A 19085-nucleotide genomic window follows, 5' to 3' on the forward strand; every position below is an offset into this window, starting at 1 on the left:
ACCTCGAAAAAAAATTAAAGAAATGGACGGAATTGGTCCTATGAGGTAGGTATATGATGCAAACCCAAAATGGTGGGTGGCTTTGCCCTCAATTGCTGTCTATGAAACAGAAAATAAGATCCACTTTGATTAAATTTTGGATTGAAAAATTACATATCGTAAATATTCCAAAATACATTGAGTTTACTTCTCAATGAAAGTGTGCTCTACATTAGTCCAATATAATTTCAAGACACTTAAATTAGCAGGCCATCTGCCCCTTTAAACAACTATTAAAGACCATAAGTAAAAATTTGAGTTGTTGACTGCAATATTAAAATGCATGTGGTGGGCAACTCTTGTCACTTTGACGTTGAACAGACAATACTCAAGATAAAAGTTAATGAAACACAAACACTTTTCCAGCTCAATATCCCTTCAAATTCTACAAAAAAAACAAAAAAACATGATGAGGAACAACAACAAACAGAGCAAGAAAGAGGCAACAAATCAATCAGAAGCAATAGCGCTGGCGGCTGTATACACATGCCATCAGATCTGGTGTCTTCAAAGACTTTCAGAGCGAGCCGTGAGAGAACTCCATTAACTCCTGACAAAGAATGCAAATGAATCACAACATGTGGTGAAGTGGAATTAAAGAGACCATCTCTAATCATATCAAGTATGAGGTGATGACTCCACACACGACAGCAAACACAATACAAAATACAATTGTATGACAAAACATCAGCTGAGCCAAACCAATCCGAGAGCACTTGCTGTTTGGTGTGTGACACAGGATGTAAGCATGTGTTGAAAGGGGATTCAACAAGTTATGACAAAAGCATTTTACAGGCATGAAACTTACAAAAAAAACGTGAAAGTGAAAGTTATCTTCACTCAGTATATAGATACTGAATGGTTTAAAATTTAAATGTAAAAAATTGTTTTTAAAATGAAAGGTTTTAACTGATGAGACCTGCTTATGACAGCCCCTGAAAGCTGATTTCAAATCCTCGTTCCGAAGTTTAATTCGACGTAATGTTGATGAAGTGGACTTTTCTGCTGCACAGACAGCTGCGCCAAAAGCCTGAGGTCTTTGGTTGGCTGCGCCTGACAAACTGCATCCAAGAATTCTCACCACAGTGCTCTGTTACAGCCTGCAGGTAAGCTGTCTGCACTTCCATATGGACATACAGGAAAATTAACACTGAGTGACATTAGAAGTCTCAGCGAAATCATTTGGTGACATTGAGCTACTGTTTTTAATTGTGTCTATGAAAGGACAGAATCGGGCTGCATGACAGTGGCAAAAACGTGAAAGGTAACATATTTTTTAAGTTAGTTAAAAAAAAATGTGAGAAACATTCAAGGTAAAACAAAATGAAAATTAATAAAAACATATGTATGAATAAAAACAGCCAATAATTTAGGATTCATCTAGGAATAAATACAGTGAAAAAACAATACAATCGAAAATAGATAACAGGAATGAATGTCCCTCTCCATTTTCCCACGGCATTTGCGAGCCTAAACATCAGTAATAATGACTAGCAAGTGTAGTGCAGATGGGTTTGGGACTCTTGAGAGCCAGAATTTACAGTATATTTACAGTCTATGCACAGCCTACAGCAGAGCACCTTCAGACAGAGGGCAGGAACCCTAATGACTGACAGGTCCAAGACCGCAGCACTGTTATGTCATGTATGTGAGAAACCATGGTGAACGGTCCAGTCAGAAATACCGGACACACAATAGTAGGTTAGAAATGTACTCGTTTTATCTACTATTGCCGACCATCAGTCTTGTTTAATTGTGGCAACCCAAATCATGATCATGGTTAAAATGCAGTCAATTGCGCAGCCGTTGTGTCGACTCCAAAATTCAGTATTTTTTTCTAAATGCAGTAGTTATGTCTGTACTTCCCATGTAGGGTTCTTGAGTTCATGTTTTGAATCAAGCTACATGTAGTTTAAAGAGAAGAGTCCTTACTTGATAAACCCTGCTCCTTTAAATGCCGTGAGTGAAGCCAAGAGGGAATCTGAGGTAACCAGATTCAGATCTGTGGATTACTGGGATTAACCCATCTTAAAAGGACTAATTAAGATCTGATGAGATTTAAAAGTCACTTCAGCAGTGGGCAATTACATTTAAGAAGGAATTTAACAGAATGTAATGAGGGTAAGAATAATTTAAAGTAAAGTTATGGGGCTTCTCTGCAGAAAACCAAAGTAAAGAATAAACACAGGAAATACACATTCACACTAAACTCGTGGCTTCAGAAAATACAGCTGACTCATGGGGGATTCTTCTGACTGCATCGGTCTGCAGCAGACATCCAACTGGTTGCATCAGATGGCGTCATCCTCTAGTGAGCTTATTCACATTACATTTCAATTGAGGCCGCGAACATTATACACCCAGGTAGCTGAGTTCTCAATCTCCAAACGAAGACAGAATGCCCTCTTGGCGCTACTGATGCAATTGTGATTATCATTAGCCACAATTGGATAGAAAAGACAAGGGACGTCTTAAAAAAAGAGGACACAAAGAGACTCGCACTCAGGCCACATATGAATTTAACAGGAAAGTTCCAAAATCCCCCACATCACCAAAGCATAGATCTGCAAGTTTGGCCTGTACAACTCTCAGTATCTGAAGCACCATGTTGGTCAACGGGTCTGTCGCACTCAGAACCTCAATGAAACCTAATATTGAGCACCAACTGTGTGAACCATCAAAGAAAAAAATGGAAACGCACGGTTAAAAACCCCAACCAAAACAATGAGTGTTCCTTAGATTAAGAGTACTACAATAACTTCATAAATTAAAAGCTTAGTTTATTTAAAAGGTGATGGTAAATAAATAAATAAACAAGACATCCTGTGACCAGCTGCATTTTCAACTTAAATCCTCACTATTATCTAGGACATCATTAAAGAGCATTATTACAGACAGACAGAATGGATTTTGGATTCTTCAATTATATGCAGTTTTTAATTATATAATAATAAATGACAAAATTTTGAATCATGAAAACAACATCACTCAATTTATGGTGAGCCCACCGGTATAAATGGTGTGGTTTGCAGTCAATCACAAAGCATATGGCTCTTGTTGGTTTATTTATTTATTTTTTATTTCTGGGACTGTTAACTTTACATCAATAAACGTGGGAGAAAAATGGACGCAAAATTTCGATTCACTAAAAACTGTGCACACACATACAGGTCATAAAGAGGACCTACCTGTGGATAGGGGAACATGCCCAGAGCCAACTGTGAACAAAGAATATTGAGTGTTAGCTTGATATGTAAACTTAAATGAACAAGGCAAGATCAGACACCAACAGATGTAAACAACATATCTTTACTGTAGGCAATATCCAACCTTCTTTTTGAACAGTGTCTTCATCATTAATTGAACAGTGGTCCTAGTCGTATAAAAAGTCTTAGAAAGGCAATGGGCTGTGCACATGGCGGGACTTTCAGTCTTTGATTTGAGCTTTGCGGCCTCCTGCTGACAACACTTGCTCATCAAACCACATCTACCATTAGTTAATAAGCTCCCACACTGACCACCAGCAGAGAGAATAATCAAAGGATAAAGGGAAGAAGAGAAGGATTTGGGGATGGTAGTAAGCAATGTGTTCCGTTCTTCATTTGAAGAGCGCATGGAAGATAAAAGAAAGGAGTTGTCTAATATCACTTAAGTGGTTATTACCATGTGGCATGTCATACGTCTTCACGGCGACATCTGTTTGTGCGTTTATTTAAACATGAATAGGTGAATTTAAACAAAATAGGTCACAGTTGTTATTAAGATCATTGAGATCGCACTTTGTTTTCTTGTTTATTCTGCAATAAAAAAGTGCTGATGTGAGTCACATAAAAATTGGTCACGCCAAAATATTGTAGGACCAGCTGCAGACAGATGGACAATCAATAGTGTTGGATGGAAGACAAGAGGAAGAAATATTAATACAATGTAAGATTATAGAGAGCGGGTCGTGCACAAATGATGCAGTCCACTAAACAGAAACAGAAAGTAAAACCCACTTGTTTTTATGACTCCTGTCCCATCTTACCTCCATGAAGGAGATTCCTACACTCCAGACATCTGCATGAATACCATACTGTTCTCCAGATATTCTTTCTGGCTGCAAAACATGCACAACATAAAACTAAAATAAAGACAGGGGCAGTAATTCTGTGTCACATTAAAAACAAGTGATCACTCACCGCCATGTATGCATTAGTCCCGACGTATGTTTTGGCAATAGAATTCACCAACTGTGAACAAGATGAACAAACAATGACTTAGTATCAATGCCTCTTCCCTTGAGACATTTTTGTGGAATGTTTTGTGCTGGAGCCCAAGCTCATGTGTTCAATACTGATAGATGTAGAGGTTGGAAAAATTCCCCAGGCAGAAATTGAGTCAAAAATCAACACAAAAATTGCATTTGTGAGACAGTATTCATTCTAAATACAAAAGAGTGATAATGATGTCATCGTGAGGACACAGTTAAGACAGTTAGCATTAAGCAAACATGTTCTGACATGGGAGACAGTGCCTCAGTGCAGCTGTTTTGGGACACCTTGAAGGTCTGTCCCTTGTGATTTAATTCACACACGTGCACAATGCTATTGTCTGCCACCCACGCGTACCCCCTCCTTGTTTGAATGCATACAATTGAGGCACCACCGTCGTGTGCGCAGGTCATAATTATATGAGTTTTTTTGGAGGCTATGGAACAATGGAGGTGGGGGGAGTTAATGTACGAGACGGACCCTTGGGATGCCACTGTTGCTTGGGAGTTGAAGATGAATAGAGTGATTGACAGGTTGACCATATGCAGAAACACAGAGGGGACTGCAGTGACGCGGCTGCGACACTTGCTGGGTTACTCTGCGGCGTCCTTCCTCTCCCACGCTCGCACAAACAAATCAAAGTACCTGCGTGCTGACACCAAAGTCACACAGCTTGACTTGTCCTCGAGTGTTCACCAGCATATTGGATGGCTTGACATCTATGGAGACAAACAGCATGATAGAATCGCAACATCAGCAGTCTGCTGCCTTTTTTTTTTCTTTTTTAATAACACAACTTCTTTACTCACCTCTGTGAAGAATCTTGAGACTCCACAAATATGTCAGGCCTTTTACAACCTGCAGAACAATAATCAGGAAGAATCTATTTGTATCAAGCTAATTTGATAAACAGACGTCACTGCTGCAGATTTTGACATGAATAAACTAACATGCTATTCAAAAGCTAGGCTGTTGTGATAGCAGTAAGAGGGTGGAAGGGCTTCTATTCACTTGTTGGTCCAGGAAGGTCCTTTCCATTAACATCGTAAAAAGTTCATGGATGTAGTACAAGGTCTTAAGAGGATGAGCTTGTGTTTAGCAGCACAGGTCACTGATGTGTAACAGAAAGAGGTTAAGACATGAATCACACTTGGCTATTGTTAGACTGTCACTGTTGACATGTCACTGATGATGCCCTTGAGTTGCAGGTGTGCGATATTACCAAGCAGGGTTGGCTCCAAGGTTTGCCTAGTTCTGCTCAATATACATACATCAGCGGAGTTAGCTTGACCATGTTACAAAGCAACCAAGGCAATCCGAAATTTATTTTTAAATGAAATTATTAGCAGCTGTCAATAAATATCCTTAAGATATAGACTGCTAGATTGTTACAATAAAATTTACACACACTTTGTGCAGTGACATTCCAACTATAAATGTTTTATATTTCATAAAAATCTGTTGATCAGCCGGATTTTAAAAAAAATCAGAATCTGATGGAATAGTGTTGTGGCACTGGTGGAAAGGACATGGCCTTGTGGAGATCAGCATCTAAGACACAGGCAATGCCAATGTCACAAATCCCAGCAATTCAAATGCAATTAGTTAATTTATAAATAAAAAACCTAATAAAAAGAGAGTGGCTTTTTAAAGCAATTTAAACATCAAGCTGATCCGTTCAAGCGCATTTATTTAATCCACGGCAGCCTGCGAAGGAAATAAGCAACAAAAGCCATGATGTCCTGCTGATTCAAGACGGATCCGTCCGTGGTTTGACGCTTCACACGCACCCTGTCTGTGACTTTTTTTATTCCGTTAATGATAATTAACAAGTGTGAAGGGGACGAAGAGAAAAGCTGTAAATTAGAATGAACAGAGACTGGAAGCCGTCATCTTTTGATTACGGTAAAAGTAGGAAGTATAAAAGGGATAAAAGAGAAGGGTAATAAGTGAGGAAAGAGGGCACGGATTAGACAAGATCACAGCCATTGATAAGCTGAGCAGAAAGAAGGGAAGAGAAAACACTAAACCTGTCAGCTGCAACATCAAATGGACCCTAATTCATAAATTTACACATGCAGGTTTCCTTTCTTGTACTTAATTAAAAAAGCCACCACAGGAGCGAAAGACATGGAACAGGTCTTTCTCCAACAATATGACTGGAGCACAAAGCGGTAACGTCCGAGACATGTAATTAGCAGTCCATCAGAGCGCACTAGTTATAGGAAAACAATGAAGTTGATAGGGAGGCCAGACTTACTGCCACTGCTATCCTTCCGAGCACATTCTCTGGAATTCTTTTGTAAACATCGAGCGACCCGCCTGCAAGGAGAAGAGGACATGTTTTCACACGGTTCCAAATGAACTGCTTTTGTCTTTAAACTCAAACTAGGTATCACAAACCTCTACAATGAATGCTTTCTGAAATGATGGAAACTTTTATACTGACAAGTTATTCAGTTACTTATCCATTTATTTGCTACAATTCAGCTAAAATGGATATCAGAATTTCAAATAGCAAAACCGCAAAACCCCATAGACGTATGTGACACTTTGCTGACAATTTGACGAACGTGTGAAACAAGGGAATCAAAGCATTAACACAAACGTTATCAAACGCACACATCTGTCGACTCGCCCGTCTCACACCAGTTTAAACATGGCACACACATCAAATGCACTCAAGTCCAGATTTATCACGCCCTTGTAGCTTTTAGCACACAGCAGTCTAAACAGCTTACAGTGATATGACATTCCGTTTTCTAGATGTGTAAATGGATCAACAGCAGACAGAGAAGCCCATGGTCCCCTCAGCACATCTGTGACTCAAAGCAGAAAATGCCACGCTGGCTTTTCATGAAACTCACCATCCATAAATTCTGTACATATGGATATCCGGTTTTCCACAAAAAAGGCACTGAAGAAAGTGATGATGTAGGGTGAGTCACACTGCAAAACGAGAGACAGTTTTCAATTAACAGGTTGAGGCATACAGTAGACTGATAACTGTCAACATTTAAAACAAGTTCTTTTTGATCTCGGGGCCCCACCTTTCCCAGAACAAATGGACCTCGATCCCATTCAATAGAACTGATACATTACCCTTGATTTTATTTGTGATCAACAACCACATTTATTCTACTTACGCGTAAGCAAACCAAAACCTTGTGAAATGACATGAAGCCATGTGATCATCGCAAAGATGAAAGAAGAAGATTTGTCATCAAAAGGTCCAACTAGCACCTAGAACTAGGTGCAAGTCACATCCATCAAATTTACTAAAGAAAAAAAAGAACAAAAGCAAACTGTTGAGAAAATTGGAAAAACTGAATAAAATAAATGTCTAAATATATAATATTGTCAAAATTATATATTTTATTTAAACTCCAAAGAAGATATTAGTGTAAATGAAAGTACTGGCATAAAATGGCATTGGCATAAAAATTCATTTTAAAAACTGCTTCAATATGAGCTTTCGTTGACAGTTTTTACTGTTGGGGGGGGCAGCTCACTTTGTTTAACATTTCTTTCTTTTAAAGAACTTCTCTATAGGTGCTAACTATCACAGATTTTCAGCTGTCAAGTCAATTCAGTGACACACTGTAGCCACCATACGGGGCTAATGTATTAAAACCGAGCGTCTCCCGGCCCTCACGGCCCAAAGGTGTAAAGCAAAAAAACTTATAGTGGCCCTCAAGGATGGTTAGGAATCACTGGTTTAGAGCGAGGGTCACCAGTGTGGCACCAATGGGGAACAGGTAGCCTGTAGAGGAAGTAGCTCATGTAGTAGTTCAAAAACAAAATATTTTCATGAAATAACCACGTTATTATGCTAGACATTACGTTTCCCTAATTCTAACAACTAACACAGTAGCAAAGAGGCTTAGGTTTTCTTTGGAAGGGACTAGGAAGGAGACACTTAGAAACAAGTGGGATAGCTCATGTGAAGAAGTTAAGAGACAAAGTTGGGGAGGGCCGGGGAGAGAGTGGATATTTGGACAAAAATTGAAGTAACAGACAAAAGAAGAATACGATAAGATTCAATAAAGTAGGACATGAAGAGGGGAGGTGTAGCTAGGAAGGACAGTCAAGTTAGGTTAAGGTTGCAAAGTTAATAGTACAGCATCAATAAACAATATGTGGCATGGAGAGATTATCTCATGCAGAGCAACCAACATGGCAGTAGAACATGTATAGAATACCTTGTAGAGGATTTCTAACTCAGACATGATCTGCTTCTGTAGTTCCACTGTGATGTCGAGGGGAATGACCTGAAATACAGACAGGGAATTCAGCTCCGAGGTGACATGCAACACGGACGCAAAATAATGTCAATAAATTTTATGTATAATTTTACCAATTTATGTAATGTGGATCTAAGTTATTTGAAGTTATGTCGATCTAAGAAATCTATTTCAGAAATTAGCCAGGATGATGAATTACAAATAATTTGAGAGTACAAAACTAAGCATTTTGAGTCCATTTCTGAAAAATAACTGCTGGACTATGGATGCAGTAAAGATTTAAATTAGAATGGGGCTTAAAATACCTGTACATTCACCTACCCAAGGATCTTACCTAGGCCTTTAAGACATGCTCTTTCAGCAACGTTAACTGACAGTCCATCCCAAACAATTTTAATCACCATGTCAGCCACAGTGTCAAACAGCAGCTCTCACCTTGACGGCCAAAACCCGTTTTCCAATAAGATGATAGGCTCTGGAAAATGGCAAGAAAGGAAATGTTTTTGAATGTGTTTTTGTTTCCAGAACTGACACAAACCAAAACAAATGTTTCATAATCCCATATGACACTAACAAGACCTAATTCAAAAGTAGAATCTTGCTGTCTTTTGATAAAATCTCTGTCAGGAATACTGTACACAGTAAGTTCTTATTAAACTTGTGACAGAGTAACAAAACAAACTACAGCCTGTAAACTCAATTACTTCTCGTTCCAGACAGAGTCTCGAGTTTCAAGTTGAAGCTGCAGCCACAGACAGGCCCCATAATGATTTAATTATCAAACTCCTTACTGCCAAACGGTGTCTTTAGTTACACGCACAGGTTTGTTTACAACTCCTTAGCAGGCTACAACACACAATCCTCAAGGACGATGACTGTCCAACAGCTGTCAGGTGATGCCGATCAAGGCAAGTTGGCTTAGTTCAGGTGAGACTAGCATATTCGCCCATCGGGCCTCCTCCAGAAAGAAATGCGAATGTTGCACGGTGTGAATAATGTGCCTTTGTTTTGAGGATCGCGTTGCTCAGTGGCCGTGCGCCTTTAAACTTGCCCAAGACTTTAATGAATGCCACCTATTAGCCCAATGACACATATTTACCTACAGTTGGTTATACCATGACCTGCTCAAATTCCCAATATTCTAGCAGTTTGCATAAACAGGAGATTCGTGCTTTCAGCACGACACCCCGACAGGCATTCATTATGGGGTTCACTGCAAAACGTTCTGGTGGATTTTTTGCATAATTATTGTCATAGACTGTTCCTGAGTGAAAGTCCTTGCAAGAGGATTAATGACATTTATCTCATCAAATTAATCATTTCAATCCATTATTTTAGCAAAAAAAAAAAAAGTTGTAAAAAAAACCTTGTATCAAAGAACATTACTGTACATGTGACCAAGGACTCTGGAACCAATAACACATTAAAATATTTGGGATAAATGTGGCACTTTGCAGCAGTTGCTTCTCTTCTGAATGTTTTCGGATTCGACCAGCGCACACTGATCACATATATCATGAGTCCTATATCATGTGGAGAGTCAGATGGTGACTCTAAGAAGCTCACAAAAGTAGAATCCAGCAGTTTTCGTTGCTGTGTGCACTGGCACTCTGGCTGTAGCTGATAACAGCTGTTTCTGAAGAGCACCTTAACCCATTAGCCATGTCAACAACCTTTATCTGATGACCTTCATCTGAATAAGCAATTCAATAACTGGGCTAAGAGGTTGCATTTTCTGGTCAACATGCATATACTTTAATCACACCATGACACCCTATCAAGATATATGGGGGGGAAAAAATAACTAGCTCACAAGGTGCCTGGAATACAAGTTGTGTAAGTCCTGTGCATAAAAACCATTAACCAAGCCACCTAATGTTTAGTAAATAATAACACAGCTGAGATGTCAGGGCTTAAACCCAATTTTCAACATCTCATTATCTTGTTTCCATTCTGTTGTTTCCTTCTTTTAAGTCACAATCAATAACAGCTAAGCATGACTGCTGCCTCTTAATTAAAAAGAAGATGTTAATTGAGGCTGAATCACAGGGGTAGAAAGACATGTTAAATACGGAATGAATCAGTTGTGTGTGTTGTGAGCGAGCATGTGCGCGTCAGAGACTATATAGAAAGATTCTATCATGCCGAACATGCAGCTCCTAATAGAGACGCTTCAGTGTACACATCAGACTACACTGAGCACCAAGCTCTGGATGTGGAACATCTCAAAAACATTTTTCAACAATGCTAATATTGCATGGAGAGATTCTCACGCACACACGCACACACATATACACATACACATACACACACACACACACACACACACACACATATACATACATATATATATATATTTCATCTGCTCCTAATTGGTTACACTGTGAGTGCTTGTTTGGTTGTAACAAAAACCTGCACCCACTGCAGCCCCTTTGTGGATCAGTTTGAGACCATGACTCTATACCAAGTATAATAATAATAACAGATCAATTAACCAGAAAGCTTCAACACCACTTCACCACAGATGTAATGATTCAATTAACTAGGGTTTTTTTTTAACTGTGGTATGGATATGCTTATCAAAAATAGTTTGTAAGTATATTTTAGTACCTAAATATTGTCTGACCATTACTTGGGTAAAGCATTATATGGAGACTGTCCTTGACCACCTCCGGGCTGAATGTTCCTGTATGAGTTACAGTGACAGTCTCATGACAGCGGGGGAGATGGGGACAAGGTTACATAGTTACTCCCTCCCCCCCCCACACACACCACTCCCCCCTGATCTGACCCCAGTAAATGTGCCTCATTGCCTGGATCTTATTTACACTCTAGCGTCTCTGTAATAAAAGCACCATCATGCAGTATTCATACCGTCTCTATCCATGTCTGTAAAGCCAAAGCTGCAGGTTAGAGGCAACGGCCTGCTGGAAAAGGGCTAACATGGTACTTCAACAAAATCACATGGCCAACAGGCCGGTATTTCTTTACCTGACTCCATGGTTGTATGCAGCTTGAGAAAAATTATAAGACCAATAATTATAGCAAAATGTGCTTAGAACAAGTACCTGAAAGTATATAATTGGGAGTTGAAGAAAACATTGTAACTTTGAATTGTGTTACATTTTTCATTAGAATTATCTGGAAAATTAAAGTACACCTGAATACTTACTAATTCAAGATTTGTGTATAGAATATATAAAAAATTACCCAGCTCAAAAGTAGCACAAATTAAGGTTTTTATAACTTGAGCAGCCATTAATCTTCTTGATCCATTTTTAACTGCTATTGGCCACAGAATACAACAGGAACTTTGGTATAATTCAGAAAGTGTAATAAAGGCATTATTTAAAACATTATTTATACTTCATAGTCAATTAAGTGGGTACGCCACCAAGGCCGAATCTATCCAGTAGCAAAAATCAAATTAAGCAATAAAAAAAAAAAAAAGAAAAATTGTGGTTTTTCAATCTCTGGGCCTCTAAATTGCCAGTTCGTCCTTGCTGTTGTATTTATACGTTTTGGAGTGTGTTAGACTGGTGAACAAGACGAATCTCTGAGTGAGTGTGTAATAAAAAACAGAGGTTGACACTGATGGATGGCCAGGTCATTGTGTGGCTATAGAGAGCTGAGGTGTTGGTAACATCCAATTGAGTCTATATGACTCTGGGTCATAAATGGACTAAGAGGTTAAAAGGCCATTGGTGGGGCCGTTCATTGTTGATACTCCTTACAGGAGAAACGCGGCTTAGCTTAAGTGAGAACATGTTTTGGCAGAGGCAAGAAATCAATTTAATCTGAGCTGTTTTTGTGCGCATATTATGTGGAAACTCTCTGCAGCAAGACGATGACATCATTTCCTTCCATTTCATAACGTCACAGACTCAGTCTGTTATATAAATGATGATGTAAAAGTTTGCTTACTCTAGTCCCAGCATGACAGGCATAGCCATGTCAAATCGACAGTGTGTACGTGTCTGCGTGTGTGTGCATGTGAGTGTTTACTTCCCCACTTTTCTTTTCCTAAATGTTTGGGTTTTTTCCCCCTATCATCTCCACCCAACCATAAAAATCTGGTATTGATTTGATACTGCAGCTAAATTGACTGAGAAGTTGTTGGCTTTGCAATATTGGTCTTCCCCTGTGCAGTGTAACTGCTCTGTGAGCCAAACTGATCAGCATTCCCTTTGTCCAACAAGAGCGAGAGATTGGCTTTTAATGAAACCATCTCAGAGCTGTAAAACAGTGAGACGGTTCACAAGATAGAAACAAGAAAATAAAAGAGGATTGTATAGAGGATTTGCTAGATGTGAAATTTATTAGTTTGGCAGCAAAAGGGGAGGCGGACCTCTCTGTCAAGTCAAGGTTAGCCTGAGCAGTGATCAATATTTCAATCTCAATAAAAACAGCTCAATATCGGTGGATTGATGGCATTTGGGCGATGGGATAAAAAACAAAAAAAAGAAAAAACAGTAGTAAAAATTTCAACCAAGTCATAACATCACATGCGCAGGGAGCTGCTGTACTGTGTCGGGTTATGTGGTGCACAGTATAACAATTTGCGCAACTCGTACAACAGCAATCAGCCATACAAGTGCAAGAGCAAAATAAAAACAGAATCCAGCAAGACAGATGCCATATCAAGCATCAGGGGGGACACTGACTGGAGACAAGGTTGTGTCTTTGAACCAAGTTCAGTTCCCAAAAATTAAAAACATTTTTTGGAGTAAATAAAAGCAGCATAGAACATTTTGGGGACACCTAGTAATGTTGCATTGCTCTTATGTAGCACAGGTACTTTACAGAGCTGGCAAGTTACTATTGTTATGGTCAACAGATGTATGGATTATGAATACTGAATTAAGGAGTGTAATAGGCACTTACTTATAAACTGTTCCTCCATTCCCATGACCCAGCTGCTCTTGATAGTGAATGTCCTGGGCGTTAATCTGCAATAATCACAACAACTGCTAAGTTTTAAAAGATATCCTGGCAGAGTCATGAAGCAATCCCAAACTCGTCAACAGAACATGAACAGCACTGTGATAAATAAGACTCATAAATATGTGTATAACATAGTGTTCCCCATTGTGCTTTACAGGTTTTTTTATTATGAATTTCGATCGGTTGGGGGAAAGTGAAAGACAGATTTGGTTCCTCTCCTGTGTCCTGTTCTCCCTGTTGTAAGGGGAGGTTAAGGCTGGTTAAGAAAACACTACATTGACTTAGGTGAAGGATTAATGGATTTTTTGCTCCCATCCAAGGGCTAACATTTTCAGCAAAAGATGCATGACACTAACAACAAAGTTGTATGTATTAATTTGGCACAATGTCTATGTGTTCAGGAAACTCAGTGGAGAGAATGTGTTTTGGATTTTATGAGCAAAGAATCTAAAGAAGCATACAATACAAGAATAAAAAACATGACTTACTTGTCCATTTGTCAAAATCCTCTTAAGCTCAGCAGATGATTTCTTTAAACTGGAAGAAACAGAAAAAAAATCAATTTCAAAAATTACATTACAACACATTTCAATTCAAAATTCATCCTTTGCAGCTCGCACAGCAATCTTCCAATATTTTAAGATGAGCCTTGCTTTTTTTGACTGACACACATGCGATGTTTGAGCTACTTCACTTCTTTGCTTCCCACGTTGTTTAATAATCTCATTTATTACTATCTATGCATTATCTATTTACTTAAAACTGCTTATTATTTTGTCATATTTGGTTCTATATCAAGAGTGTTGTCTAATGTTTACATTGTTAACAGCTTGTGACTTTGACTTTGGTATGTGTCAGTGTCTTTCCTGTCATTAGCTGCTGTGACACGTTGAATTTCCCCACTGTTGGACAAATAAAGGCCATCTAATTTAATCAAATCTGTTTACAAACAAGGGGTCTGTGGTCACTGAAGGTTTAGGTCATTCTTGGCATACTTCTATGACCAGTCATTGTGGCGCAAGACGCATTGTATCGCATCTAGAAAATTCAAGGTGCTGTTTTTCTTAGCTGACCCTGATTAATAAAAAATAAATACATATTTTTATAATGATTCTTTCCCTTACTACATGCTAAATGTCTATAGTTTTGTTCATCTTCTTTTACATACTGTATTCATGCAAGATAAGCATACAGTTGTATCCGTAACTTTCACACATTTAAATATTCATTCATTCAAACAAAATATATATGAAGGTTTGCCGCTTGATTAAATAAAAACAACCACGTGAATTTTGACCCCTGTTAAGCCATTTTGCCCACATCCGGCAAGCACTGTCTGCCGGGCAGTGCATTGGGGACCGGGGTCAGCAAGCTTTGTGCCAAAAAAACCACCAGAATACTCCTCCGATTAAAAAGCTATGAGTTAGTTTTGTCAATGATAGTTTCAAGTTTGGAACTTTTCTGCATTTCCTCCTCATCAGCATCAGAAATCCAAACAATCACAATGTCTCGAGTGTGGCGACTCGCAAGATGTGGATAACAGGGCGATTACGCTGGTAAACAAATATGGCAGCCCAGACGCTCAGGACAGTGATGACAAGAGGAAAACACAGGTAAGTTTGGCCACCAACTATTTGGCGCATCCCTAGCCTATACTTGGTTTGGTAAGTGAAGAAAGCATTTCAAACCAGATTTCGATTTCAAGGTCTTCATGTTGTTGCCATTGTAAACATGATTTACAGTAGGCTTAACCCATCACATCAATGACTTTTTGATGGAAAGATACTTTTCCAAGAACTTAATTTCTCAGGGCTCACCTGTTGTTAACCATGGGGTCAGACACGCTATGTGTGCAGTCATTGGCAGGGACAGGCCGCGTATTAACCTGGAGGTTTGCAAACAGACACACACACGCACTTTGTGGTCAAGGCCAACACACAAACGTAAATAGAGGCGGTCAGACAAACATATGGCCAGACCCCGGGACAAACAAGATTAAAAACTGACTCAGTTCAGCCTGGAGGTTAATTGGCTTGTGTGAAGCAAGAAAGCACCCGCAAAACAAGAAAAGACGAGCAAACTAAACAACAGGGCAGAACAATCGGTAACCGGACAGAGACGTTTATATACATATTTGTCAGCATTCATTGCAAGTCATATGGTGATGACAAAATATTGAAAGAAACAAGTTCCCAAGTGCTTAACTGCGTCCATGTTTGCTTCAGCGACCTATACGTTAAACTATAAGACAGAACAAAGCAGAAGAAGCGAGACCCTGCAGAGTGGATACTAAAAATAACACTTAATTGAGGTCAAAAGGCCGGTGTGTTGGATCCTCTAAAGCGCAGGGATTCTCTCTTTAATTAGTGCCACGGAAGACCTAATTTAAAAGACCTCCCTTCACCCAATTACTTTTATAATATGGCAAGAGAAGGAAAATAAGGAAACAAGCACTCAGGTGCAAGATTATCAAAATGGACCTCTGACTTTTATGAGTGACAACATGGTATCTGCCACAGCATGAAATCCATGCGGTTGACTATTTGGGTGCCAAGGGATCCATTGTTGAGAGGGATATAATATGGATCATCATCGGGGGAAAGAAGAGGTGTCAAGTCATTTAACCCAAGGTAATTAGCAATGTGTTTCAAAGGCAACATATGCCCAACATAAAAGGGGGAGGTCTTGGTGAGGCCATTTGTAAACGTGAGGGGCTTGTAATGACAATTTCATGGTTGAACAATGACGTCTCCTTACTGGCCGACTTTGTTTGAGCCACGCAAGGCTGATGTTCTTGTGATCGGCAGAAATGAGAGGATGATCACTCTCTGGAGGGAAATTGAGGTTTATCCACTACACCTAGCTTTTAAACGACTATTACGGAGAATGTTGAAGACAAAAAATCTGTGAGGTCCTTGAGTTGAAGGGGAGGAGGCGACCCAGAGCAGCCACAGTGTGCAATTTCCATATATGAATGTGGAGGGGGGGGGTAGTAAGAGTGAGGGAAAAAAAGGAGAGCCTTGACTGCAATTGACATTTCAATAAGTGGAACACAGTGTTACCGATCCATTCACTTCAACACCCCCTACCCCACCTCCCATTCTTCTCTGTGTAAGGCAGCTGAAACAATTATTGAGATAGGTACCTTTAGGCCATGTATGTTCCGGATCCCTGGAGTCTTGCCGGCTGAAACAGTAATTGACTAGATTGTAGAACACATCACTGAGCCATTTACAAATGTGTTGGAAATGAATCAGTTCTTTTATAAAAGAAAAAAATGAAATGAAACAATGGTTGCTCTGAAATTAGTTGAAGTCGAAAGAGATCGAGACGTTGGGCTCATGAGACAGCAGGTGGTTTTGTAGAAATAAAACACAAAGGCTGTTTAACGCAAACGTGAACACACTTAAAACTGAACCATTGTTCTTATTCGGGGCAGGTAATGTATGAAATGCAGTTTGAGACACTCAGTTAACAGTGACGATTCCATGTCCTTGGAAATGAAAGCCACTTAAAGCTTCAAATTTCATCCCTGAGTTGATGCTCATAATGAACAAAATGACTAAGCACACACAAAACCCAAAGCTGGCAGAAGTTTTCCCCAACTGATAAGGGAATGTTCGAAATGTACCTCGTGGAAATATCTGGAGAGGATCTGGTAGCTGTCCGTTCATGCGCTGTTCATTCATCGTGTTGCAGTACTGAAGGGAGAGATAACAAATGACAAACATATTAAATTCTGGCAAAGGAGTTTTAGTTAGTAATCATTATTGACACTACTCTCATTCACAACAACATTCAAGCCTTTTGATAACAAATTTCATATAACAACAAAATACATAACGTAGAAAACTTGTGTTTCAAGGCAAAAAAAAGATCAAATTAATATACAATTGTTTTCTATCATTCACATTGCAATTCAAGCAAGAAAAAATTAAGAAGAAGATCGAGGGTATTTTGATGTCATTTGAACAATTAGTGGATGAATATCACATTCCTAGAAAACATTTTTACAAATATCTGCAGTTGACAAATTATGTTGTGACCACCAGTGGCTCATGTTTGGAACCTACACTTTCTTCAATTGAAAACCTCACTATCCAGAATCTGTGTAAAACTGGTCGTTTGTCGAAGTTTTACCATCTATTACTAAGTGGATCGAAGGAGAACTCTCATTCAAATCTTCATGCCTGGAGAAATGATCTGCAAACTGATATATCGGTTGAAGAATGGGAGGAAATCTGTTTTAAATGTCAAACCCAAACAATCAACACCAGATTCAGACTACTGCAATACAAATGGCTTCATAGAATTTATATTACACCGGCAAAGTTGCACCATTTTAATTCAAATATACCAGATGTCTGTGTTAAATGTAACAAGGAGAAGGGAACCTTGTTCCACTGCATGTGGGAGTGTGAAGAAATACTAAAATTCTGGAAGGACATAATGGACTTGATCTCAAAAATAACAAAAATAAAGATTCCTTTGGATCCTCAATTGGCTATTCTACACAAGTTTCCTATAAATCTTTCTATTAATGCTCATAAGAAAAAGTTGATAGTTTTCTGTTTGCTACAGGCCAAACATGTTGTTGCATTGAATTGGAAAAATGTTTCAGCTCCTACAGTTGGTCAATGGATCAGGGAAATGTCCAGCAATCTGGCTCTCGAAAAACTGACCTATTTATCAAAAAGGAAAGTGCATGTCTTCTATGATATCTGGACACCTTTAATGCAATTTCTGCAAGAGAAACCGTTGTTTTCTTTGCTGTGATCGTGACTGTATGTGACTGGATTTTGTACACTGAAAGTAGATTTTGTGCACTGAGAGTAAGTTGGTGTTGAGGGCAGGGGGTGGGTTGGTAAATATGTATTGGTTGTTTATTTTTTTTGTCTTTGTTTGTCATTTGCAATTGTGAATAAATATATATATGAAAAAAAAAAAGAAGAAGAAGATCACGACAAATGCTATAGAATTTACAAAGAGGTGGCAAATATCTAATGGAAAAAAACCCAAATTATTCAAATGACGTTACAATAAATCCACACGGCTCCCAAACATGTGAGCATGCGGCGCTGAAATCTGTTGCAGATGAGAACCAATGCCCTGTGGGCTTGTTCTGAAGGAGTGTAGCATTAACCCTTTTCTCCTGCAGGTCAACAGCTCACCAAACACTCATATCCTACAGGACTAACATGTGCACACACACTCAGAGACTTGCCAAGCCAAAGCAATAATTGATGTTTCAGTTAAGTGAACCATCTGCTAAACTGTGTGTTTATGCGAACCCGTCTGTGAGAGTGCATTTGTGTCCCTTCCGTTTTCAAGGCTTTAAATCACGCGAAATACAGCGTACCTGAACACACGGACGGACTTTTGTGAAGGTTTACTAATTTGTGTGATTCACATCTTCTTTGTGTCTTTTCATTCACGGCTGTGTGTGAACGACCAAATCATTACAGAGATATTCAAATGGCCTCCCGCATTGTGGGTGAGAAAGGAGGGAGGACGATGGGTTCTGCATGGATGGGAATGGATCAGAATGGCTGCCCAAGTGGCACAGCTGTTATTAAAAGGCCTATTTATCACTGTCAGATCCCTC

The 19085-nt window shown here is 39.1% G+C and overlaps 1 protein-coding gene across 1 annotated transcript in view; it reads right to left on the reverse strand.

Moving 5' to 3' along the window:
- map2k5 (mitogen-activated protein kinase kinase 5) overlaps nt 1-19085 on the reverse strand; it is a 40845-nt gene that overhangs the window by 16887 nt on the left and 4873 nt on the right. The window contains exons 4-17 of the mRNA XM_053864461.1: nt 17112-17181; nt 16626-16666; nt 15298-15365; nt 13969-14017; nt 13421-13485; nt 8972-9011; nt 8495-8563; nt 7160-7241; nt 6553-6614; nt 5102-5150; nt 4938-5011; nt 4221-4271; nt 4067-4138; nt 3228-3257 (exon numbers count right to left, since the gene is read on the reverse strand). Coding sequence (XP_053720436.1) covers nt 3228-3257; nt 4067-4138; nt 4221-4271; nt 4938-5011; nt 5102-5150; nt 6553-6614; nt 7160-7241; nt 8495-8563; nt 8972-9011; nt 13421-13485; nt 13969-14017; nt 15298-15365; nt 16626-16666; nt 17112-17181 — 822 coding nt within the window. The remainder of the gene's footprint in view (nt 1-3227; nt 3258-4066; nt 4139-4220; nt 4272-4937; nt 5012-5101; nt 5151-6552; nt 6615-7159; nt 7242-8494; nt 8564-8971; nt 9012-13420; nt 13486-13968; nt 14018-15297; nt 15366-16625; nt 16667-17111; nt 17182-19085) is intronic.

This window comes from Synchiropus splendidus, chromosome 5 (genome assembly GCF_027744825.2).
Source record: "Synchiropus splendidus isolate RoL2022-P1 chromosome 5, RoL_Sspl_1.0, whole genome shotgun sequence".
NCBI classification, from domain to species: Eukaryota; Metazoa; Chordata; class Actinopteri; order Syngnathiformes; family Callionymidae; genus Synchiropus; species Synchiropus splendidus.